We start from the raw sequence: 26,487 nt of genomic DNA, 5'->3' as shown, positions 1-26,487 counted from the left end.
CCCTTGGCTGGGGAGACAGCACTTACTCCCTGGTGGCTGCCTCAGCTGGCAGGCTAGTGACCCTTCCCCTCAGGTAGGGAGGTGGATAGCTCCTGCCTCTTCACCAGTCAGCCCTCAACTTAGCCAGGCTCTCTCCTTTCCTCCCCCCCAGGCCTGGCATTGGCTGCATGTATAGCGGGGTGGGGCTAGCTGGGCCCAAAGGCTCCTTTAACCCCTGCCGTGCTGGCAGGGTAGTTCCACATGCCTGTGCTGAAGCTTGGAGAGGAGGATAACTCTAAGGGCCATGGAAAGATTCATGTCCATTCTTGTCACTAATCCCCGTCTTCCCTGGATAGAGGTGCAGGGCCAGCTCATAGGGCCAAACCCAGGGTTCCTTACTCAGGCAGGCAGCTATTGACTGTAATGTGAGTTTGCTTTGTACAGACTGAGTAGAAACAGAATAAAGGACTCAGGATTGGACCCATTCAGAATTATTCCAGAAATAACCAGTCAGCCGTCTACAAACTGCCCTGTGCTCCAGATATCACTGAGAACAAAACATACAGGAGCTGTGATGTTTCTGCACCAAGTGATTTTTGAGAGATGCTGTCCTGACAGAATACTAGAAAACTTTCCAAAAAGTGACAGTCATCCTCTTATATGCAGTGTTGTTGTAGCCGTGTTAGTCCCAGGATATTAGAGATACAAGTTGGGTGAGGTAATATCTTTTATTGGACCCATTTCTGCTGGAGAGGCACAAACTTTTGATCTTACAGAGAAAAGCTGTGTAAGCTCAGAAGCTTGTCTGGAATTGATCCAATAAAAGATATTATCTTAGCCACCTTGTCTCTCTCAACCCCTTCGCTTTTCATTTCTGGTTGGATTAATACCAGACTTGGCCAAAACATTTTCCTCTGCCAAGGTCCCCTACCCCAGTCAGTGCACAGGCTGGACGGTGCCCAGGGAATGAATCAGGGATGCACAGTGAAAGATCCTGTTGTATGTAGACCCACAGCCTCATTGGTTGCAGCAGCAGCATCGCCATCATCGGCGATCCCTCCATTCGAGGATGATCTCTACCACAGATTTACATATGGGTCCTGAGATGATTCAGGAGTCTGATCCTGGAACCATAGATCTGCCCGCAGTAGGTACAGACGTTTCCTGACGGGTCAGCTGCCTGCTGCGAGAAAGTTCTTTCTTTCTTCCTTCTTTCTCTCTCTCTTTTCAACTTCGAGGGCAAGGCACTTCTCCTCGAAGTGGGCCACTACCTGTTGGAGGATGTGGTGCCATTGAGATCGGTTGGTTGCTTGCTCCTCCCAGCTTGTGATGTCCACATGAGTTTTCTTCAGATACGCTTTCAGTGTTTCTTTGTAGAGTTTCCTCTAACTACCATGGGATCTCCGACCATGGGTGAGCTGAGAGTAGAGGGTGACGAAAGTCTGGCATTAGCACACAATGTCCAGCCCAGCGGAGTTGGTGAGTGAGGATCATTGCTTCAATGCTGGTGACATTGGCTTCAATGAGGATGCTGGTGTTAGTGCAACGATCTTCTCACTTGATGCAAAGGATCTTCCAGAGGCATTTTTGGTGGTACCTCTCCACACTCTTGAGGTGCTGTCGATAGATCACCCAGGTTTTGCATCTATAAAGGAGTGTAGGAATAACAGTTATCTCATAGACCTGGATTTTGGTGTCCTGCCATAGGTCACAGTCTGTAAAAACGTGCCAGAGCAGATTCCTAAAGGAAGCACTTGCGCAATGGATTCTGTGCGGGATCTCACTGTTAGTTTTTGCATTTTGAGAAAGTTGGCTACCAAGGTAACAGAAGTCCTCAACTCTCTCCAAAGACTGTCCCTCGATGGTGATTTGTGGTGGCTCATGTGCAAGGTCTGAAGCAAGTTGATGGAGCATTTTAGTTTTCTTGATCTTGAGTGAGAGTCATAGGCCTTACTGGGTCAGGCCAAATGTCCATCCAGCCCACTATCCTGTCTAACAACAGTGGACAATGCCAGGTGCAAACCATAGTTAATAGTTCCGCAACTTCACATTTGAGTTCTTTCAGAACTCTTGGGGAAATGCCATCTGGTCCAGGTGACTTGTTACTGTTGAGTTTATCAATTAATTCCAAAACCTCCTCTAGTGACACCTCAATCTGTGACAATTCCTCAGATTTGTCACCTACAAAAGCTGGCTCAGGTTTGGGAATCTCCCTACCATCCTCAGCCATGAAGACTGAAGCAAATAATTAATTTATTTTCTCCGCAATGACTTTATCGTCTTTAAGTGCTCCTTTTGTATCTCGATCGTCCAGGGGCCCCACTGGTTGTTTAGCAGGCTTCCTGCTTCTGATGTACTTAAAAAACATTTTGTTATTACCTTTTGAATTTTTGGCTACCTATTCTTCAAATTCCTTTTTGGCTTTTCTTATTACATTTTTACACTTAATTTGGCAGTGTTTATGCTCCTTTCTATTTACCTCACTAGGATTTGACTTCCACTTTTTAAAAGATGTCTTTTTATAGCTCACTGCTTCTTTTACATGGTTGTTAAGCCACGGTGGCTCTTTTTTTGTTCTTTTACTGTATTTTTTTTAATTTGGGGTATACATTTAAGTTTGGCTTCTATTATGGTGTCTTTGAAAAGTGTCCATGCAGCTTGCAGGGATTTCACTCTAGTCACTGTACCTTTTAATTTCTGTTTAACTAACCTCCTCATTTTTGCACTGTTCCCCTTTCTGAAATTAAATGCCACAGTGTTGGGCTGTTGTGGTGTTCTTCCCACCACAGGAATGTTAAATCTTGTTATATTTTGGTCACTATTTCCAACCGGTCCTGTTATACAGTATTTACCTCTTGGACCAGATCCTGCGCTCCACTCAGGACTAAATCGAGAGTTGCCTCTCCCCTTGTGGGTTCCCGTACCAGCTGCTCCAAGTAGCAGTCGTTTAAAGTATTGAGAAATTTTGTCTCTGCATTTCGTCCTGAGGTGACATGTTCCCAGTCAATATGAGGATAATTGAAATCCCCCACTATTATTGAGTTCTTAATTTTGATAGCCTCTCTAATCTCCCTTAGCATTTCATCGTCACTATCACTGTCCTGGTCAGGTGGTCGATAATAGATCCCTAATGTTATATTCTTATTAGAGCATGAAATTACTATCCATAGAGATTCTATGGAACATGTGGATTCATTTAAGATTTTTACTTCATTTGATTCTACATTTTCTTTCACATGTAGTGCCACTCCCCCCCCCCATTCCCCCCCAGCACGATCTATTCTGTCCTGCCGATATATTTTGTACTCTGGAATGACTGTGTCCCTTTGATTGTCCTCACTCCACCAGGTTTCTGTGATGCCTATTATATCAATATCCTCCTCTAACACGAGGCACTCTAGTTCACCCATCTTCTTATTTAGACTTCTAGCATTTGTGTACAAGCACTTTAAAAACTTGTCACTGTTTATTTGTCTGCCCTTTTCTGATGTGTCAGATTCTTTTTTTATGTGAATGTTTCTCGTCTGATCTGGCCCCTACTTTATCCTCTTCCATCCTCTCCTCCTGACTAAAACCTAGAGAATCTCTATCAATAGACTCTCCTCTAAGAGAAGTCTCTGTCTGATCCACGTGCTCCTCTGCAGTGGAAAGCTCCTCGGCTTTCCCCCATCCCTTAGTTTAAAAACTGCTCTGCAACCGTTTTAATGTTAAATGCCAGCAGTCTGGTTCCACTTTGGTTTAGGTGGAACCCATCACTCCTGTATAGGCTCCCCCATCCCAAAAGTTTCCCCAGTGCCTAATAAATCTAAACCCCTCCTCTCTACACCATCGTATCATCCACGCATTGAGACTCTGAAGCTCTGCCTGCCTACCTGGCCCTGCGTGTGGAACTGGAAGCATTTCTGAGAATGCCATCATAGAGGTCCTGGATTTTAGTCTCTTCCCTAGCAGCCTAAATTTGGCCTCCAGGACATCTCTCCTACCCTTCCCTATGTCATTGGTACCTACATGTACCAAGACCACTGGCTCCTCCCCAGCACTACACATAAGTCTGTCTAGATGCCTCGAGAGATCCATAAACTTCGCACCAGGCAAGCAAGTCACCATACAGTTCTCCTGGTCATCACAAACCAGCTATCTATGTTTCTAATGATCGAATCTCCCATTACTAACACCTGCCTTTTCCTAATGACTGGAGTTCCCTCCCCTGGAGAGGTAACCTCAGTGCGAGAGGTTACCCCAACACCATCTGGAAGGAGGGTCCCAACTATGGGAAGGTTTCCCTCTGTTCCCGTTGATTGCTCTACTTCCCTGGGCCTTTCATCCTCCTCAATAGTGCAGGGGCTGTCTGACCGGAGGTGGGACAAATCTACAGTGTCCCAGAAAGCCTCATCAACATACCTCTCTGCCTCCCTTAGCTCCTCCAATTCCGCCACCCTGGCCTCCAAAGCCCGTACGTGGTCTCTGAGAGCCACCGAATGCACACATACGCCACCCGCCCACAGGGCAGATAATTATACATTTTGCATTCAGTGCAATAAACTGGATAGCCCCCACTCTGCTGCTGGGCTTCTGCCTGCATTCTCTCCTACAGCTACCTAGTTAATGAAAGGGGTTTTTAAAAAATCAATAAATTTTGAATATAGTTTAGTTTACAGGTTTTAAAGAACAACAAGTGAACCTTGCCCCCTTCCCACTCCCCTTCCAAACTCCCTTGTGAAACTACCTATTAGCAGCCCTGTTCGCAAAGCTGTCCCTCGATGGTGATTTGTGGTGGCTCATGTGCAGGGCCTGAAGCAGGCTGATGGAGCACTTTAGTTTTCTTGATATTGAGTGAGAGTCATAGGCTTCGGTAAGCTTGTGCAAAAAATCCAGTGAGGACTGAAGGTGAGTCTCAGTGTGTGTGACGATGACACAGTCATCAGCATACTGAAGATCAGTAATGGACGCCCTGAGGACTTTAGACTTTGAGTGGAAATATCAAAGATTAATAAGCCGCCCATCCATTCTGTATTGAATGTCAACTCCAGTGGGGAGGCGGTCTTTAAGAAGGACCAAAATGACTGCTAAATACATGGAGAACAGGGTTGCGGCAATAACACATCCTTGCTTAACCCTAGTTTTGATGAGAAAAGGACCCATCTCAAGGCCATTACAGAGAACAGTGGCAGTCATCTCATCATGAAGAAGGCTTAGGCCCTGAATAAATTTTGGAGGGCAGCCAAATCTGGCTAGCACCTTCCACAGGGCTTTGCGATTGACAGAGTCGAAGGCCTTTGTCAAATCGATGAAGGCCATGTACAGGTCCTGATTTTGCTCCCGAGACTTTTCCTGGATTTGGTGGGCAACTAAGGTCATGTCGGTTGTCCTGCAGGATTGTCTAAAACCACACTGAGATTCTGGCAATATTTCCTCAGCAAGGGGAAGTAATCGGTTTAAGAGGATACGGGCAAGAATTTCCCCTGCTGTAGATAGCAAGGCAATGCCACGATAATTTCCACACTCCAACTTATCTCCATTTTTAAAGATGGTAAAAATGTTGGCATTTCTCAACTCTTCTGAAATCTTCTCGTTATACCAAATTTGAAGAAAAATGAAGCTCCCGACAGAATAGCTCTGAGGATCATTGGAGCACACACGCCCCTTCACCACAACAAGGTGACAGTCCCTGAAGAGGGGTGGCAGCAGTGGCAAGATGTGTAACCAATAAAATTCTGCTGAAATTATGCTCCTGGCTGCTATGGGCTGGAGTGGCACCAGGCACTAGAACTGAGATGGGGGAGACTGTTTCCACCTATTGGGCCCAGACAGTGTGGGCAGGAAGCTACCTGAATTGAATGCAGACGGGGGTGAGAGGGGAAAGTAGATGAGGATAAGGATGCAGGGGGAATATTCTGAGACTGGAGGCTTGTGGATGGAAAGAAACTTGCACTGGGACTTCCACCTGTTTGTTCTTGTTATGCCTTTCTCCACTAGATTAAGAAGGCCTTTAGTATGCAGTGCTTTGTCCATGTGAAAGTATCTATACACTGCAATCAAGACACGTCTAGGTCATCATTTTGATAAGCTAAACAGATTGACCTCCTTAAATCTCTCACTGCAGGGCACATTTTCAAGCCCTGGTATCATTACTGTGGATCTTCTCTGCTCCCTTTCTAATTTTTTAACATCCTTCTTACAATGTGGACACTAAAAGCAGATGCAGTATCTGTCTCCCCAGTGCTGTACACAGAGGAAAAATCATCTCCTTACTAGAGCTGTTTGGAAATTATCTGGCAAACCAGTTTCATTGGAAAATGCCAGTTTGTTGAACTCAACATTTATCATGAAAGTGAATCGGGTTCAACAAACTTTCTCGAAACCACAAGCAGGGTCTGATGGAAATGTCCCTGGTTCCCTGCCAGGTTCCCTGGTGGCTCCTGTTAGTCCTGCCATGCAGATTGTCCTGGGGCTGGGTACTCCAGTCTTCTAGGAGCCGCAGCTCTGAGGCAGCCCCACCATACAGATTGCCCCAGAATTGGAGACCCTGGTCTTTCTAGGGTCTGTACCTCCAGGGCAGCCCTGCCAATGCTTTCAGGCTCTCTGTCATGGGATAGGAACCTGCAAGCCCTGGAAGCCCCAGCTCTAACCAAGGCTCGGCTCCAGGGTCTGCATCAGGGATCCTGGAAGTCCTGGGATGGGATCTGGTGTCCCAGGGTCTGTGGTTCTGGGGCAGCCCTGCCTTGCAGAATGTCCAGGCCTGGGCTATTTGCCTATTTAGGCTGCCAGCTGGCCAAGGAGTCTGGAAGCCCGGGGGTCCCCAGTCCAGGGCAGGACACATGATGGGGCTGCCCCAGAGCCCCAACAAGGATGTCAGTGTCACTGAGCTTCTGTTGGGGTTCCTGGGAGCAAATTTCATGTTGGATACACCATGGGCTGGAGTTTCCAAAACAAAATTTTAGCCGCATTCCCAATTCACAGGAAATTTTAAAATAGTGAATTATCCTGTACACTGGAAATCCTGCATTTCAGCCAGCTGTACTCATTGCTCCCCTCTTTCTACATCCTAGGAGCACCGTAGCCGTTTTTGCAGCAGCATCACACTGGGAGCTCACGTTCAGTTCTTTGTCTACTATGACCCCTGAGAAGAACATAGGAAATATCTGTATTTTTGTGAATATTATGTGTATCTCAATTCCTTTTACTGCCATTTTCACATTTCCTACCAGGGTTCCAAGGGTAACCCCCGTCTGAGCTCCCCCCATGTCCCAGGACGGCAGACAATGGTTTCATAGAACCCAGTTACTGGTACTTAACTGACAATACAGGTGTCAGGGATTTTGACCTTTTGCATCTGGCCAAACTGAGCACAAGCCCCCTTCCTTGGGATGGGCCCCTGAGGTGGGAAATCTTAAACAGAGAGTTTGGGAATTGTTAACAGGGGAGCCCTGATGAACAGAGGGGGTGAGGCAGGGTCTGCAGGGAAGGAGACTGAAACACAATCCCCAGAAGCAGGGGTTCCTGGGATAAACTGAGTCAGTCCAGATTTTGAGGGAAAAGCTGAGCTTTAGGTAAGACATAGGCCTTCAGTTGCTTTATTCTTTTCTCTGTGATTGCTGTGTTCCTATGGATAAATAAAAAGAACACTGCCCTGGGTCTGGTACTATTCAATATTTTTGTAAATGACTTGGATGATGGAGTAGAGATATACTTACACAATTTGTGGATGACATAGAAACATAGAAGATTAGGGTTGGAAGAGACCTCAGGAGGTCATCTAGTCCAATCCCCTACTGAAAGCAGGACCAACCCCAACTAAATCATCCCAGCCAGGGCTTTGTCAAGCCAGGCCTTAAAAACCTCTAAGGATGGAGATTCCACCACCTCCCTAGGTAACCCATTCCAATGCTTCACTATCCTCCTAGTGAAATAGTGTTTCCTAATATCCAATCTAGACCTCCCTCACTGCAACTTGAGACCATTGCTTCTTGTTCTGTCATCTGCCATCACTGAGAATAGCCGAGCTCCATCCTCTTTGGAACCCCCCTTCAGTTAGCTGAAGGCTGCTACATAGAGCTGAGAGGGGTCGCAAGCTCTTTGGAAGGCAGGGTTAACATTCAAAGTGAACTTGATAAACTGGAGAATTGGTCTGAAATCAGTAAGTCAAAATTCAATAAAGACAAGTGGAAAGCATTAGACTTAGGAAGAAAAGATCAAATGCCAAAAAAACCAAAATGGGGAATAACTGACAAGGCAGCAGTTCTGCAGAAAATGATAGTGGGTGGGAAAGGGCCTATTCAGGGTAATGGGCCATTAGAAAAAAACAATAGGCCTTGGGAGAAGCTTATCCTCCAGCTGTTGAACCTTCCTGAGAATGCTCCAGACAGCCTGTAAGTAATGGCTGCTATGACTCTATAAAGACATGTGACCAGGCCACATGATGCTGGACTCCATCTTGGGGTGTCAGTATTTTTCCACAAACTGGTCTGGGAACCAAGCTTTGAAACAAAGGGTTCCCACCATAGACAAAAGCTATATAAGGCAGGGAGTGACATCATCTCGGGTCTTCACTCTCCACAAAAGTGGAGACACCTGAGGACCAAAGACTGAACTGGGGGACGTGCTAGACCCAGGCTAAAGGGATTTCTAACCTATATATGAAACACCTGGGGATTCCAAGCTGCAAAACAAGTGTAGCTTGTGCCTTAAGAATCTGCAAGTCTGCCTGTACCATCAGTTAGGGTGAGAATCTGCTATTCATATCTAATCTGTGTAGTATATTAAGCTTAGATTGCATTTTTGTTTATTTGCTAGGTAATCTGCTTTGATCTGTTTGCTATCACTTATAATCACTTAACATCTATCTTTTGTAGTTAACAAACTTGTTTTTGTTTTAATCTAAACCAGTGAGCTTTGACTGGAGTGGTGGGTAAAATCTCTACTTGGTTACTACAAGTGAACATTGTTCTCTTCACATTGAGGGAGAGGTGGACCAGGTTGTAAACCACTATTCTGGCCAGATTTGACCAGGGCAGGATGGTACTGCTCTGGGGTCCAAGGCTGGGAAGCTGGTAGTTAGAGAGCCTGTGTGTAACTGCAGCTGGGTGTGTCCCTACCTGTGTGAATGCTGGTGAAAGTGCAGGCTGGAGGGCTCAGAGGTACCCTCTTTCCAGGTAGCACCCCAGGAGGAACCTGTCACAATAGTGTTTCACAGTTATTGACCTCTTTAAATTGTGTGGGAAAACAAACATTTGGTCTCCAGGCAAACATAATACAAGTATGTGGGGTCCAGGCAAACAAATGAGAAAATATCAGGGATGGAGCAAAGCTGAGGGTTTCACTCCCAGACCTGGATCTGAACTTCCCCAACATTCAGAGTGCTGGATGGGGTCATTATTCTAAGTTGGCCCACAGAAGTGGTGCAAGCATATGATAGGTATAGTATGTAAATGTGATTGTTATCCTGAAAGGTGTTAATGGCAGCCATCACAGGGTCTTGGATCAAAAGCGAATCACAGACCTCATGAAAGCCAATGGCTGGGCCAAGCACACTCTATTAGGCTCAATAGACAGAACCATCAAAATCCTTTATGTAGTAAAAACATCTGCAGACAGTGGGGGCTATTGCCCAAGGCACTGGCCACATGGTCAGGACAGAGCTAGCCAGGGGTTTCCCTTGTTGCCAATGCAGGGGCCAGGATATTGGTGTTGGACTACGTCTGTTGGAAGGAGAAGCCAGTAGAAGGAGCTGTGTCCAGGATCCTAGAAGGGAGCAAAGAAGCCTGTCGAAGCTCGCTGGAGGGGCAGGCTGGGGGACTTCTGAGCATTGAAACTGCCGGCTGTTCTTAGGTTCAACTGTGTGCAGGGAAACAGGACTGGGTGTGCACTTAGCCTTGGGTCCTACCACAAGTGAATGTCACTGAGTTAACTTGGTTGAGAAAAGACCCTTTTTTCTTAGTGCAGACCAGGCCCAAGGGGTTTCCTTTGGGGCTGGACTGAACAGAGCAGCACCTAAATAACCTTCCCTGTGGATTGCAGCAAAGTGACCACTTTGCATTTGCTTGGCATTAAAGGAGCGGGATGGTTCTGGCCATGTACTCCATGGAGGCTCCTTACACATGGTGTCCCCAGCTCAGCCATCCACTGCTGCAACCAGCCTGTTCCAGGGGTCACAGGGGAACTCTGCATGTAGCTGTAGCTCCTAGGCGTAGTAATGATGCCTGGACTTGCTCTCAGTCTCAGGGACAGTCCTGGGCCTTCAAACCCTGTCCTGGGGGCCAGTTCTCCCAGGCAATATCCGAGGACTGTGTGGCTGCCAGTGGCCCCATCCTCACAGTCCCTGTGAACTGCCTCTCTCCCAGCAGCCAGGTTTACTTCTCCACAACCCCAGAAAAGCAAACAGGGGAGAAGAGGAAGGGGAAGAGCCCAAAGTAGGCGGGTGGGAAGAGACCAGTGGAAGAGGGAAATGTGTGGGGCAGATGGGGAGAGGAAGCTCCGGAAGGGAGCACAAGGTTGTAATGCCAAGCGCCACAGAACAAAAATTGTGAGGTTAAAAAAACCATCCAGTCTCATTTTTCCATCCGTCTTTGGACTTTAGAACCCCCCCTCTACTTCTCTGCCAGAGTGGGGGTGAAAATCGCAGGCTGAAAAGTCACCCTTTATTGCACCCAAACTGCATGACTCTCCCTGGCTGCTCAGCTGGAGACTGCGCTTACCCTCCCCTCACCCCTGAGCCGGGAATGGCCGTCCATTGCCCAGCACTGCCTTCGCTCTCCCCTCCTGGTTCAGTTCCCTTGACAGAAGAAGAACTAGCTGGGATATAGTTTGAGATCCACTGAGCTAATTCATGCAGCGTGGTTCACACACAGAACTTCTGTTACTGTTCAGCGGTGAGTTACAGATATTGGAGACCTTCACACTGACATCAACCATTCACATCAACTGTAATGTCACCGTAACACGATGAGATTGATTTAGCAATTTGCAAACAGCAACACTTCCCTGGCTGCCCCCACCCAGGGCCGGCTCCAGGCACCAGCCCACCAAGCTTGTGCTCCGCTCTCCCCCCAGCGGCCAGAGCGCAGGGGGAAGGGCGGCGAGAGGCTCGCCCTCCGCCGGGGCTCGCCGCCCTCCTCCCAGGGCTCCGGCTGCCCTCCCTCCCCGGCGCCCTCCCCCCGGCTGCCGGGGGGAGAGCAGAGCCCCCGCCAGGGCTCGCCGCCCTCCCCCCGGGGCTCCGGCCGCCCTCCCCCTCCCCCGGGCCAGAGCCGGCCCTGCCCCCACCCCACTCCCCTGCAACTTCTCTGCCTGAGACTGGGAAGCACTGCCCTCATTCTACAGCCCCCTCCCCTCTCCTCCCCATCTGTCCTGCCCCCTCCCACTCCTGACCCCATCCCCTGCCTACTCCAGACTCCATTCCCTTCCCCAGTACTCCCTCCTGTCCCCCTGATCCAGAACCCCTCCCCTACCTCCTGTCCACCGGCACCAGACCCCCCCCCCCATCCCAACTCCTCCATCCTCCCCAATACTCCCTCATGTGTACCTGCTCCAGGCTACCTCCCCTCCCTCCCATCCTCTGTGCCACACCCCCTTCTCTCCTCACCCTCTTGCTGCCCTGCTAAAGGCCCCCTCACTCCTCCACTACACATAATTACCCTTCCCCACCCCTACCTTCTCCTTCTCCCCTTTTTAGAGTCCCCTCTTCTCCCCACGCCTCCTTCTGCCCCCTCTCTGCTCCCTTCCGCTTCCCCTCTCTCCCTCCTGCCTGATTCCTCACCCCCTCCTCACTTCTCACTCCTGTCCCCCACTCTGGACCCCCTCTTCTCTCCACCTCTCCATGCAGACCCCCTTCTCTAAACCCCCTTTTCCTCCCCTCCCTCCAACCCCCTGCTCAATAACCCCTTCCAGCCCCATGCTCCCTTCTTTCCCTCCAGACAACCCTGTGCTCCATCTCCACTCCTCCCTCCTGCCTCAATTTCAGATCCCTGTCCCCTCCCCTCCCTTCTGACCCTCTCTCCTGCCTCCCTGTTACTCCCACAGCAGACCCCTCCCCTCCCCACTTCTCCCTCCTGCCCCCCTTCTGACCTCCTTCCTGTCCCCCAAACCAGACCCACCTACTCACTCCTTCCCTTTCCTACAGCCCTTTCCAGACCCTCCTCCCCTCTGTCCCTCCTGCCCCCTGCTACAGACATTCTCCCTTCCCCACCCTTTTTCCTCCCCTTGCTCCAGAACCCCCTCCCCACCCCTCCCTCTGGCCGACTCATCATCTTTACCCCATTCCCTTGCCACCCTTGAATCTGCCTCCTGTCCCCCCAGTGCCCTGCTCCCCTCACTCTCCCCATCCTCCTTTCACTGGGTCTCTGCTGCCCCTCACGGTCCCTGGGTCCTCTCCAGCTCCCTCAGCCACACAGAGACAGCCGTGTTCCCCGCGGGCTTTAGTGGGAAGTGGCAGCCAGCTTTACTCAGGGCAGCCTCACTCCCACATGCTGACAGACTGTAGGGAGATGGCGGCATCTCGCTGGCATCAGCCCCAGTGACAGTGACAGGAGATGGCGCCATTTGGAATAAGGGAAACTCCCTGAGTTGGCGCCTTTCATTGTGTTCTCACGAGACAGGTAGAAACACCCGAAATCACCAGAGTGGAGATAAAATGACGAAAGCTGCAACACTGACAGCCGTGAGTGTGAGGCCCTGAGACGGGATCAGGTAGAGCCATGAGTTAGCTCTGGGCATGTCCCATTCTCATGGCTCTTGGCGCAGATCCCCTGCTGCCGGGCACGGACTCTGCTGTGATAACACTGGGGAGGGGGCTCCCTGCTCTCTCTGACCCTGTTCTGTGTCTCTCTTTGAAGGTGCCTATGAGCTGAGGCTGGCGGATGGAGGCAGCCCCTGTGCCGGGAGAGTGGAGGTTAAACACCAGGATCAGTGGGGGACAGTGTGTAGTGATCGCTGGGACAAGGAAGATGCTGAGGTGGTTTGTAAGCAATTGGGATGTGGAGCTGCTGTCAGTGCCCATCATAATGCTCATTTTGGACCAGGATCTGGAAAAATTTGGCTGGCCAGAGTTGCCTGTGATGGTACCGAGTCTGCTCTCTGGCACTGCAGGAACAGTGGATGGGATAAGAATTACTGTGGTCATGTCTGGGATGCTGGAGTGACCTGTTCAGGTAAGAATCAGCCACCTCTGTTCTGAAAGGCAAATCCCCTGAAACAAAAGGGCTTGAATCCAGAGGGTGTTGTGTGCCTGTGACCCTAACGAGAAATGAACAAAAACCAGAGCAAGTCCTGTCATTATTGTTATTACCTAGCTCTAATTATTACTGTTCATGTCTCCGGCCACTGAGGAGCCCCCTGTGTGACTGTGAAGTGTTTTCAATATCTCATCTCCAGTTGTTTCAGTGCCACGTCTTTCCTTTCCCTCTGAATGGGTCTAAAATGCAGATAGGAGAGAAAATGGAAAAGGAAAATGTCACTTAGGCTCCTAAGTCTCTGAGGCACTTTTGAAAATGTTACACTCATGCCAAAATCCAGACCCAGACACCCAACCACAGAGGTACAGACAGTGGGGCGTTTATGTAACCCCTTTGCCATCCTCACAGGGTGACCAAGGAATGGGCAGTTTGTCCCAGCTTGGCCAGAATTAGATTTAGCTGAGAGCACCCCCCTGTCTGCTCTGTTACTTCTCACATTTTGGACCATTTAGGGGCATTTGTTGTGACTCAATAGCAGGGCCGGCTCTAGGCCCCAGCAAAGCAAGCAGTTGCTTGGGGCGGCAGATTTGCAAGGGGCGCAAGAATCCAGCATGGGAGCTAAGAACCAACAGGGGCCCCTGGGAGCTGTAGTTCCTTGGTTAGCTCCCGGCCTATAGAGCCAGCCCTGGAGCAGGGAAAGAACTACATTTCCCAGCATTCCCTTGGCCGCTAGCAACAGGAAGTGGTGTGGGAAAGGAGTATGGAACTGAAATCTGCAGCTTGCTGTGAATGGTAGGAACAGAGCCAGCTCTAGGTTTTTTGCCACCCCCCCCCCCACCCTGGGCTCTTCTCCCCGCCCACACCCCCTGCTGCCCCAGCTCTGGCCCCCACCTGCACTCCCCTGCTGCCCCAGCCCTGGGCTCTTCCCCCCCCCCCCGCACCCCCTGCTGCCCCAGCTCTGGCCCCCACCTGCAACCTCCTGCCGCCCCAGCCCTGCGCTCTTCCCCCCCACCCGCACCTCCTGCCGCCCCAGCCCTGGGCTCTCCCCCAAAGAAGGAATTGGGGGGACTAAATGGACAGTGCACCTCTCTATCTGAAGCCTAGCAATGGAGGTATGTGGATCCCACTAGAATTTAAAATGAAAAGTAAGGGAGGGGAGGCTCTGGACCTGGGCAGCTTTAGATACAGTACCAGGCACTTAGGAGGATTTCCACTTCTGAGCCATGGAAGCAGAAATTGACTTTTCCTCTCCAGATATAGCTAATATTTAGAAAGGGAATCTAGCACCTGCTTTCCAGATTTGAACACCCTCAAAATTCAGGAGTGCTCAAGCTCAATTTGGGCAGCTGTTACTTCATTTCCCCCAAATCAAATATACTGATCCACTGTAACTTGCTGTAGAAAAAGTAGAATAAATTGAGCAAGAAATGCTTCCCAGTGGTTATTAGGACTGGAATTGCTATTTTCAACAGCCATTGCCTTTTTTTTTTTTTAAAGTTTTAGTTTTATTTGCTTAAAAGGAAGACCGTGATAGTGCATTCCCCATAGAAACAAAGAATGGAACAAAAGAATAATAAAGGCACCTCAACCTTTTCTCATTTATGTAGGACAGTCTTATAATGTGCAGCCAGATATCCTCCAGTCACACAAGCTGAAAATTGTTCCACTTTACTGCAGTTCTGTAACCATATGGGAACCAATCCTGTCTGTGTTCTGTGCACATCCAAAATTTCTGCTGAATGACCCGCCCTGGGAGCGAGTTACCAGTGACCCAGGGCTGGGGCAGCACGAGGGTGCAGTTGGGAGGGGGAGAGCCCAGGGCTGGGGTGGGGGGCAGCCAAAAAATTTTTTGCTTGGGGCAGCCAAAAAACCTAGAGCCGGCCCTGCTCAATAGTTAACATTACAACTATCGACACATTATAAGTTTTATTTTTAATTTCTCTCTCCTTAACATTTAGTAGGAATAATATCTTCTTCTGACATAGCACAAGGAAGAGTAAGGAAAATATTTTCCCATAGTTCCACAAGTTTTAGCAGTTCCCGCTGGCAATGGGAGCTCAGGGCAGTGTTTAATCTTAGGCCTTTCCTGGATTTTGAAAGTTTCAATGACAAACCTGAACATTCTCTTCACATGGGTAGCAGGGGGGAGGGGTTGTACGTGTAACCGTTCTGCCAGGTGGAGCTGGCAGCAACAAAAGCCGTGTTCAATACCGAGGGGTTCCTTTTCAACAATATGACACAGAACCGGTTCAAGCCCCCGCCCAGTAATCTGGGAAAATTACACACCACCCCTGGTTGCCTCTAAGGCTTGGTCTACACTTACCCCCCAATTCGAACTAAGGTACGCAACTTCAGCTACATGAATAACGTAGCTGAAGTTCAAAGTACCTTAGTTCGAACTTACCTCGGTCCACACGCGGCAGGCAGGCTCCCCCGTCGACGCCGCGGTACTCCTCTCGTCTAGCTGGAGTACCGCAGTCGACGGCGATCACTTCCTGGTTCGATATATCGCGTCCAGACCAGACGCGATAAATCGAACCCGGAACTTCGATTCCCAGCCGCCGAACTAGCGGCTGGGTGTAGACAAGGCCTAAGAGGCAATACTTCCCCACTCGCAAGCAAAGTCTGTGTGTAGAAAAGAAACTTTTAATGAAAGGAGGGAAGTCACCCAAAATTAATTAGGGAAAATTCCACAAGCAGGATTCATAATCATAAAACTGTGAGTAAGACACCCACCCCAGAGTGCGTGGGGCAGTCTTCTGCCTCATGTTCTTGAGTGCTACAGCCAAAAGTTCCTTTACCATGCCCCTCTCTGCTTCATCACCACACCCCACTCACAGTAGCTGTCCTTGGTCAGTGAGGACCCAGGGGTCAGATGTGCATCTGTGTGAGTTCACCTCCCACCCAGAGAAGAAGGCACCTTGCTTGATCTGCCATCTGAGCACTTGGTCTGTCTGGCTGCCTCACCAGCCACTGTTCCTCTCTTCTGGCCTCCCTGGGAGCCGCTGCTCCTCACCACCTGGCTGCCCTGCCAGCCACCGTCCTGCTTGGCCATCACCTTCTGCCACCTGCCTCTCTGCTGTGACCTCTGCATGTCAGGGTCTTGAGAGCCCATCCAACTCTTAGTGATTGTCAGCTCTCAGTGAAGCAGGCTGGGCAGAAATTCTGCCTCACCACAAGTGTTCTTAGCTCTAGTGAGCACTTAACTTAATCAAAGGGTCCTGTGGCACCTTTAAGACTAACAGAAGTATTGGGAGCATAAGCTTTCGTGGGTAAGAACCTCACTTCTTCAGATGCAAGTAATGGAAATCTCCAGAGGCAGGTATAAATCAGTATGGAGATAACGAGGTTAGTTCAGTCAGGGAGGGTGAGGTGCTCTGCTAGCAGTTGAGGTGTGAACACCGAGGGAGGAGAAACTGCTTCTGTAGTTGGATAGCCATTCACAGTCTTTGTTTAATCCTGATCTGATGGTGTCAAATTTGCAAATGAACTGGAGCTCAGCAGTTTCTCTTTGGAGTCTGGTCCTGAAGTTTTTTTGCTGTAAGATGGCTACCTTTACATCTGCTATTGTGTGGCCAGGGAGGTTGAAGTGTTCTCCTACAGGTTTTTGTATATTGCCATTCCTGATATCTGACTTGTGTCCATTTATCCTCTTGCGTAGTGACTGTCCAGTTTGGCCAATGTACATAGCAGAGGGGCATTGCTGGCATATATAACATCTCGCCCACAGACAACCCGCCAACCTTAAGCATATTCTCACCTGCAACCACGCACCGCACCATAACAACTCTAACTCAGGAACCAACCCATGCAACAAACCTCGATGCCAACTCTGCCCACATATCTACACCAGCAACACCATCACAGGACCTAACCAGATCAGCTACAACATCACCGGCTCATTCACCTGCACGTCCACCAATGTTATATATGCCATCACGTGCCAGCAATGTCCCTCTGCTATGTACATTGGGGGAAAGAGACTAGGACTGGCTAGGCAGGGTGATTAGGACAGGGAGTGGGTGGGGAGAGACTGTGACTTGCTGAGCAAGGAGATTGGGAGCTGGGGAGACTGGGACTGACTGGGGAGGAGTCTGGGACTGGGAACAAGTGGGGAGGAACTGGAGGTGGGTGAGGAAAAACAGATCAGATCAGGAACTATGGTGTTGGGGAAGTCTAAGACTAACTGAGCGACGAGACTGGTATAAGCAGCCAGGGTGGGGTGTGGGAGACTGAGAGCAGATCTACATGAACATGTAGTTTGTGGCAAGCTGGGGTGTAAATCTACTCTATGCTGTCCTGCCAGGCACCAAGTATCTATGTGGATGGTATGGCTGCGCACTTAGGCCTTGTCTACATTACTGCTTAAGTTGATGTAAGTTACGTTGCTCAGGGCTGTGAACTCAGAGCAATGTAACTTACATTGACTCAAACCAGTGTCTGCATCGCACTATGTCAGCGGGAGACGCTCTCCCGCCAGCACAGCTTCTGCCTCTCGAGGAGGTGGAGTAATTATGCAGACAGGAAAGCGCTCTCCCATAGACGCATTAAATCGGCACTGCTTCATCGATACAGTGGCACTGATTTAGTGTGGTAGCGAAGAGAAGCCCTAGCAGTTCCCTTGTGTGCTTTGATCTATCCCATTTCCAAGCACTAGGGAAATGTTAGTGCGCAGCAGCAGGCTCCACACGGGCACTCAGTGTGCAGCAGGCTAGTGCGAGGTAAATTTACACCCCAGTTTGACACAAACTAAGTGTGTGTGTAGAGAGAAACCCTGAGACTGGATGAGGCATCCAGGGTGGGAAACTGGGGCTTGGGGCAGACAGGACAACTCAAGACAAGAGTAAGTGTAAGAAACAGATCAGCTGAGGACCTCAGAGGGGAGGGGCAGCACAGAGAACAGGGGGAAACTTGGCCGGGGAAGCCAGAAGTGAAGTCTAGCACTGGCTTGGCAAGGAGACTGGGACTCGGGATGAGAAGCTTGAGGAGTGGAGACCGGAACTGGGTAGAGAAGAAGAATGGGACTGGGACACAGAGGAAGGGATGGGGAAGAGACAGGACTGAGACAGGGACAGCGTGGAAGGGATGGGGCAGAAGGGGTTAGGCGTGGGGGAACAGGGGAAAAAGAGTCTCTCAACACTAGAGCACAAACCTCTCCAGAGCCTGGAATGGAACCCAGTATCCCTGAGTTTTGCCATTCCCCTGCTGTCAGCAAATATCTGTCAAATCCTCCAAAAAAATCTTCTGATCCCCGTCTAGTGCTGGTCCACAAAGAGGGTGACAACCTACTACTGCTGTCAGTTACTCCATTAGCTCAAGTGGCAGAGGTTTGTGCGGCGAATCTAAAGGTTCCAACCCTGCTGACAATCCATGTGGGTGCCAACATGATTCCGCATCCTGGAACGTCTATATTTTCAGTTTGCTTTTTTAAAAACCTAGGAAATTATGCACAAAACTTTACTTCTAAGGGACATTAAGAAACTGCTTAAGAAGACCACAGACTCGGTTCAGTGGCGAAGGCACTTGGCCAGGTTTTTTGCTGACAAAGCACAGTATTAGCTGCCTTGATCAATGTCTACAGTTACAGTGACACATCTATGCCCCTTACAATGGACTTGACTAAGTGAGTGAGGAGACTTTCCACTTCCCCCTCCCCCGAGGCCAGAAAAAGACATCCCCTCTGTGACCTGTCTTTTATACAAACAAGTTATGCATTGCCCCTCTGACATGGCTAGTTACCACCTTTTAACATGTCCATGTTGGTTTGATCAAAACATATCTATCCATGACCCTGTCATCCTGACCTTATCTTTAGGAGGGTCATTTTTTTCCCTTTCATCATCTCTGGGGAGTATGTTTACACTAAAACCTTGTTCCAGGGTGTTCTGGTATTACCCTTCTGGAATGTGTTTATTGCCACTTCTCATGAGTGTTTGTGTTTTTGCAACACCAACCATGTTTTTGCCAAGTTCATGTCCTGGACAATGAACCTGCAAGCATTGTCACAAAAGGGACTAATTAATGTTTCACAGGCAAGTACAAGTCTGGCATTTTGAATGTTTGAGTGCTTCACTTTGCAAACGTAACTTTCTTTTTGATTCATAGCTGTATAGATTTTAGGGCCTGAAGGGAGCTTTAGATCATCTAGTCTGACCTCCTGGGTAACAAAGACTATAGAATTTAAACCAATTACTCCTGTACCTCATCTGAATATTTGTCAAGCCCTCCAACAAAATCTTCTGATCCCCCTCTAGTCCTGGGCCACAAAGAGGATGACAACCTACTACTGCTGTCAGTTACTCTATTAGCGCATGTGGCAGAGGTTTCAAACCCTGATGACCTATGTGGGTGTCAGTATGATTCCACATCTTGGAATGTCTATTTTTTCAGTGTGTTTTTTTTTAAAACCTAGGCAATTATGCACAAAACATTACTTTTAAGGAACATTAAGTTTGAAAAGTTGAGCTGTAGAAAACAAGAAAATGGCAGAATTAAAATTGTTTTTGCAACTTGATTTTTGCCCACTTGTACGTATGCATTAAGATATAGTCTTTCATTACATGATAACATGCTATTTTCTCCACAGGACCCCCTGCCTCATTCAGTGCACAGGACAGACAGTGCTCTGAATCAGGGCTGTGGAGTGAAGGAGGCGGTTGTCTATAGGACCCCTGCTTCATTTGTTGCAGAAACTGTAAAGTGTGCAGTGTGTGAGGCAGGGGATTGCAGAAAGAGAAAGGAGGGTCTCTTGTTAAGGCAGTTGGATGCTGCCCTGGGGAATTAGATTCTATCCCTGCTTCTGCCACAGAGTTCCTACGTGATGCCTGGCAAGTCACTTAAACCAAATGTTTCACAGGTGGCCACTAATTGTGTGTTCCTCATTTTATGGGTGGCCCACTTGTAACCGTGGGGGTCTGATTTGCAAGAAGTGCTGAGCACTCGCTGCTGTAAATTGAAGTCAGTGGGAGCTGTGCTGTTTAAGGCTAAGTACTCTGAAAAACCAGGATCTGGATGTTTCAAGTTGGGCACCAAAACTTAGGGACGCTTTTGATAATTTTGGCCATAGTGTCTCTGGACTTCAGTTCCCCACATGTAAAATGGAGATAACACTTCCCTACCTCCCAGGGGTGTTGTGAAGAGAAATTAATTAGTCTTTGTGAAGCACTCGTTTAATATAGAAATTAGCACTACAGACAATCTCATGCAGAAATTAATAATTCAGTATTCAGAGTAGCGTTTGGATGACGTGCAGGACATCATGGCCACACATTAAAGAGTGAATATAAAGAACAATTGACCATCTACCCATCCATGAGCACCATGTGTCCTCTGCACTGAATGAGGGAGGGGTCAAGTGGAAAAAATAGCATCTGACCATGTAATTAAAGACTGTATCATAATGCAGAGTCACAAAAGGGACTAATGAAGGTTCACAGGCAAGTACAAGTCTGGCATTAAGAATGTTTGAGTGCTTCATTTTGCAAACGTAACTTTCTTTTTGATTCATTGCTTTATAAGTTTTAGGGCCAGAAGGGAGCTTTAGATATTCTAGTCTAACCTCTTGGGTAACACAAGCTATAGCATTTAATACACTTACTCCTGTACTGAATCTAATAACTTGTGTCTGGCTAAAGCACATCTTCGAGAAGGCATCCAGTTTTGTTCTGAATACTTCAGGAGGTGGAGAATCTTCTGCTTCCCTTGGTAATTTGTTTCAATATTTCATCACCATCACTGTGAAAAATGTATGCCTTACCGCTAATAGGAATTTATCTGGCTTTGTTGTTGTTATGCCTTTCCCCACTAGATTGAGAAGGCCTTTAGTATGCAGTGTTTTGTCCCTTCTAGGTCATCTTTTTGATAAGATAAACAGATTGACCTCCTTAAATCTCTCACTGCAAGGCACATTTTCAAGCCCCCAAATCCTTATTGTGGTTTTCCTCTGCACCCTTTCCAATTTTTGAACATCCTTTTTAAAATATGGACACTAAAACTGGATGCAATATTGGTCTCACCAATGCTGTACACAGAGGAAAAATCACCTCCCTATGAGAGCTGGTAGGAAATTATCTTGCAAAACAGAATTGCATTGGAAAATACCAGTTGGAAAATACCAGTTTGTTGAACTCAACACTTATCATGGAACTGAGCCAGATTCAGTGAATTTTCTTGAAACCACAGGGAGGGTCAGGTGGAAACCAACATGGATCCCTGGTCAGTTCCTGTTAACCCTGCCATGCAGATTGTTCCAGAATTGAAAACCCTGCTCTTTTTAGGGTCTGAACCACCAGGGCAGCCCTGCCAATGCTTTCAGGCTCTCTGCCATGGGAAAGGAGACTGAAAGCCCTGGGAGCCCCAGCTCTAACCAAGGCTCAGCTCCAGGGTCTGCATCAGGGATCCTGGAAGTCCTGGATGGGTTCTGGTGTCCCAGGGTCTGCGGTTCTGGGGCAGCCCTGCCTTGCAGAATGTCCTGGATTGGATTATTTGCCTACTTAGGCAGCCAGCTGACCAAGGAGTCTGGAAGCCCAGGGGTCCCCAGTCCAGGGCAGGCCACATGGGGAGTCTGCCCCAGAGCCCCAGCAGTGGCTGTGAGAAATTGTCGTTTTTGTCCTGATGTTAACAGAGATGAAACTGTCAAGAATGTCAGTGTCACTCCACATCTCTTGCGGTTCCAGGGAGCAAATTTCATGTTGGAAACACCATCTGCTGTAGTTTCCAAAAACAAAATTTTAGGGTCATTTCCAGTTCACAGGAAATTTTAAAATTGTGAAATTTCCTGTAGACTAGAAATCCTGCATTTCAGCCAGCTCTACTCACTACTCCCCTGTTTATACAGCCAAGGATCATCTTAGCCCTTTTTACCACAACATCACACTGGGAGCTCAAGGTCAGTTCTTTGTCTAATATGACCCCTGCAAAGAACATGGGCAATATCTGTATTTCTGTGAATATTATGTGCAGCTCAGTTCCTTTTATTGCTATTTTCACATTTCCTACCAGGGTTCAAAGGGTAACCTCCGTCTGAGCTCCCCACATGTCCCAGGAAGGCAGATAATGGCTCTAGGGAACCCAGTCACTGGTAATTAACTGAGAATACAGGTATCAAGGCCTTTGAACGTCTTCCTCTGACCAAGCTGAGCACAGCCACACCTTGTTGGGGAGGAGCCCCCAAGGTGGAAATCTTAAACAGAGAGCTTGGGAATTGTTAATAGAGCAGCCCTGATGAACAGAGGGGATGAGGCAGGATCTGTAGGGAAGGAGATTGAAACTTGGTCCCCAGAAGCAGGGTTTCCTGGGATAAGTTATCAGCCCAGGTTTTGAGGGAAATGCTGAGCTTTAGGTAAAACATAGGCCTGTAGACCTTCAGTTGCTTTATCCCTTTTCTCTGTGATTGCTGTGTCCCTATGGGATAAATAAATAATAGCACTGTCCTGAGTCTGGCACTATTCAATGTTTTTGTTAATGACTTGGATGATGGAGTAGAGAATAAACTCATAACATTTGTGGATGACATCAAGCTGAGAGGGGTCGCAAGCACTTTCGAAGACAGGATTAAAATTCAAAATGATCTTGATAAATTGGAGAATTGGTCTGAAATCAGTAAGTTGAAATTTAATAAAATGCAAAATACTATAATTAAGAAGGAAAAATCAAATGCAAAAACACCCCCCCTCCAAAAAACCCCCAACAAAATAGGGAATAACTGACTAGGCAGCAGTACTGCACAAAATGATCTGGGAGTTATAGTGGATCACAAATTGAAACGTTTTGATGCTCTTGCAAAAAAGAGAAATGTCATTCTGGCTTGTATTAACAAGAATGTCATATGTAAGACACAAGCAGTGGTGCAAGTACAGTGGTACGTTCCGGTATGCCGTGCCAGTAAGATATTTATAGCAGTATGGCATACCGGAAAGTCACAGGAGGAGCCCACCCTAGCCCCGCCCCCAGCCCTTCCATACAGCTGCATTCCCTGAGTCCTCCTGCCTGGGGTCTGTATAGCAGATATGTTTATTGAACATTTCTGCCTTTTTTGCATCATTATTAAAAATTTAACCATCTCTATTTGTAATGGGCCTACACCATTATTATGATTTTTTGTTTGTTCCTAATATACTTAAAAACTCCTACTTATTGTTCATAGCCCTGCCAGTCATGGATTTTATCCTGATGTCTTTAGCTTCCCTTATCAGTTTTCTACATAGCATAGCAATCAATATACATTAGAAGTTATCTAATTCCCCCTTTTTCCATTTTTTATACATTGCCTTTTTAGTTCTATTGTGGTTTGGTGGCCAAGTGAAGGCAGCAATGAGCTTTTAAGCAAAGTTTATGCCAGTGGAGCACCCCAACTCCTAAAGGCCCATTTATAATTCTCAACCTTTATTGACTTTCTAGGACACATTAAACCTCGTCTGGTTGCAGGGGACAGTGCCTGCTCAGGACGTGTGGAGATAATACATGGAAACACATGGACCACAGTCTGTGATGCACACTTTGATCTCAAAGTTGCCAACGTTATCTGTAATGAACTTCAGTGTGGAATAGCTGCATCTATCCCAGGAGGAGCTCACTTTGGAGAAGGACAAGGAAAGATCTTGACTGAAGAATTCCAGTGTGTGGGGAATGAGTCTCTCCTGCTCTCCTGTCCCAGGAAATCACAAGAAAATCAGACGTGCTCACACACAAATGATGCTAGTGCCATATGCTCACGTAAGAATTCAGCACAATGTCTTTAACATCCCAATGATGTCTATTCTAGATTAGGGTGAAGCAATGTACTGATCTCACTGTGTAGGGAGCTGGTTTGGATAGGATTGGATCAAAAACCCAAACAAGCCAAGATACTGAGAAAGGGATCAATTCCCCCTGACTTTCCTTTCTTTAACTATTTGCTATGAAATAGTTCTAAGGCTCCCTCTCTAAACCTCTTCTCCCTTCTCCCCAGGGTACACAGGGTTCCGGCTGGTGAACGGCAGCACAGCGTGCTCAGGGAGGGTGGAGATCCAGGTTCTTGGTGCCTGGGGAACCCTCTGTGATTCACGCTGGGATTTACCGGATGCCAACGTTCTCTGTCATCAGCTCGACTGTGGGTTCGCTGTATCGGCTCCGGGAGGAGGGTGTTTTGGGAAGGGAAATGGCTCTGTCTGGACAGACACATATCACTGCAAAGGGACTGAACCCCATTTGGGCCATTGCCCTGTTACTGCCCTGGGAGCCTCTCAGTGCTCACATGACAATGATGCCAGTGTGATTTGCTCAGGTAAGTGCAGGAGAAATGCTGGATTAAGGACACCTACCCGTCAGTGTGTGACGCTGCCCCCAGAGCAGGGGAACCTCAGGACACAGCAAGGGGAGAGGGAGCTGGATCCTAAACCACACATAATGATAGTAAATATGTTAAACATAAAATTAAAGTAAATAATATTATCACAAATGAAGTGTTGTGACCCAGGAAAGCCCTGGATTCTCCAGGAAGAGCTTTAGCCAGCAACTCAGTCCTTATGCAGGGCACCAGAGCAGGGGCAGCACTTTGTCCCTCAGGTTACATAAATGTCACCAATTCATTGTCCCCATCCTTCTCCAAATCATAGACTCATAGACTTTAAGGTCAGAAGGGACCATTATGATGATCTAGTCTGACCTCTTGCACAACGCAGGCCACAGAATCTCACCCACCCATTCCTGTAACAAACCCCTAACCTATGTCTGAGTTATTGAAGTCCTCAAATTGTGGTTTAAAGACCTCAAGGTGCAGAGAATCCTCCAGCAAGCGACCCGTGCCCCAGGCTGCAGAGGAAGGCGAAAAACCTCCTCTGCCAATCTACCCTGGAGGAAAATTCCTTCCCAACCCCAAATATGGCGATCAGTTAAACCCTGAGCATGTGGGCAAGACTCACCAGGCAGCACCCAGGAAAGAATTCTCTGTAATAACTCAGATCCCACCCCATCTAACATCCCATCTCAGACCATTGGGCACATTTACCTGCTAATAATCAAAGATCAATTAATTGCCGAAATTAGGCTATCCCATTATACCATCCCCTCCATAAACATATCAAGTTTAGTCTTGAAGCCAGATATGTCTTTTGCCCCCACTACTCCCCTTGGAAGGCTGTTTCAGAACTTCACTCCTCTGATGGTTAGAAACCTTCATCTAATTTCAAGTCTAAACTTCCTGATGGCCAGTTTATATCCATTTGTTCTTGTGTCCACGTTGGTACTAAGCTTAAATAATTCCTCTCCCTCCCTGGTATTTATTCCTCTGATACATTTGTAGAGAGCAATCATATCTCCCCTCAGCCTTCTTTTGGTTAGGCTAAACAAGCCAAGCTCTTTGAGTCTCCTTTCATAAGACAGGTTTTCCATTCCTCGGATCATCCTAGTAGTCCTTCTCTGTACCTGTTCCAGTTTGAATTCATCCTTCTTAAACATGGGAGACCAGAACTGCACACAGTATTCCAGATGAGGTCTCACCAGTGCCTTGTATAACGGTACTAACATCTCCTTATCTTTACTGGAAATACCTTGCCTGATGCATCCCAAGACCGCATTAGCTTTTTTCACGGCCATATCACATTGGTGGCTCATAGTCATCCTGTGATCAACCAATACTCCGAGGTCCTTCTCCTCCTCTATTACTTCCAACTGATGTGTCCCCAATTTATAACCAAAATTCTTGTTATTAATCCCTAAATGCATGACCTTGCACTTTTCACTATTAAATTTCATCCTATTACTATTACTCCAGTTTACAAGGTCATCTAGATCTTCCTGTATGATATCCCGGTCCTTCTCTGTATTAGCAATACCTCCCAGCTTTGTGTCATCCGCAAACTTTATTAGCACTTTCCCACTTTTTGTGCCAAGGTCAGTAATAAAAAGATTAAATAAGATTGGTCCTAAAACCGATCCCTGAGGAACTCCACTAGTAACCTCCTTCCAGCCTGACAGTTCACTTTTCAGTATGACCCGTTGTAGTCTCCCCCTTAACCAGTTCCTTATCCATCTTTCAATTTTCATATTGATCCCCATCTTTTCCAATTTAGCTAATAATTCCACATGTGGAACTGTAACAAATGCCTTACAAATGAAATCAAGGTAAATTAGATCCACTGCATTTCCTTTGTCTAAAAATCTGTTACCTTCTCAAAGAAGGAGATCAGGTTGGTTTGGCACGATCTACCTCCCATTTGGGGTATTGCCCTGTTACTGCCCTGGGGGCCTCTCAGTGCTCACATGACAATGATGCCAGTGTGGTTTGCTCAGGTAAGTGTAATGCTGGATTAAGGACACTGTGTGACACGGTCCGCAGAGCAGGGGAACCTCAGGGCACAGCAAG

At 47.7% G+C, this 26,487-nt stretch overlaps 2 protein-coding genes across 2 annotated transcripts in view; both read left to right on the top strand.

Annotated features, from left to right (window-relative positions):
• Positions 1 to 26,487, top strand: part of LOC135873059 (alpha-2-macroglobulin-like) — a 1,316,454-nt gene that overhangs the window by 1,017,696 nt on the left and 272,271 nt on the right. The gene's annotated exons all lie outside the window — the stretch shown is intronic.
• The window catches only part of LOC135890768 (deleted in malignant brain tumors 1 protein-like), a 145,645-nt gene that overhangs the window by 59,483 nt on the left and 59,675 nt on the right, over positions 1 to 26,487 (top strand). The window contains exons 15-17 of the mRNA XM_065418193.1: positions 12,807 to 13,121; positions 23,544 to 23,858; positions 24,094 to 24,408. Of these exons, the coding sequence (XP_065274265.1) occupies positions 12,807 to 13,121; positions 23,544 to 23,858; positions 24,094 to 24,408 (945 nt within the window). The remainder of the gene's footprint in view (positions 1 to 12,806; positions 13,122 to 23,543; positions 23,859 to 24,093; positions 24,409 to 26,487) is intronic.

The sequence above is a fragment of the Emys orbicularis genome, chromosome 1 (genome assembly GCF_028017835.1).
Source record: "Emys orbicularis isolate rEmyOrb1 chromosome 1, rEmyOrb1.hap1, whole genome shotgun sequence".
Taxonomy (NCBI): Eukaryota; Metazoa; Chordata; order Testudines; family Emydidae; genus Emys; species Emys orbicularis.
This window is presented reverse-complemented; position numbering and strand designations above follow the sequence as displayed.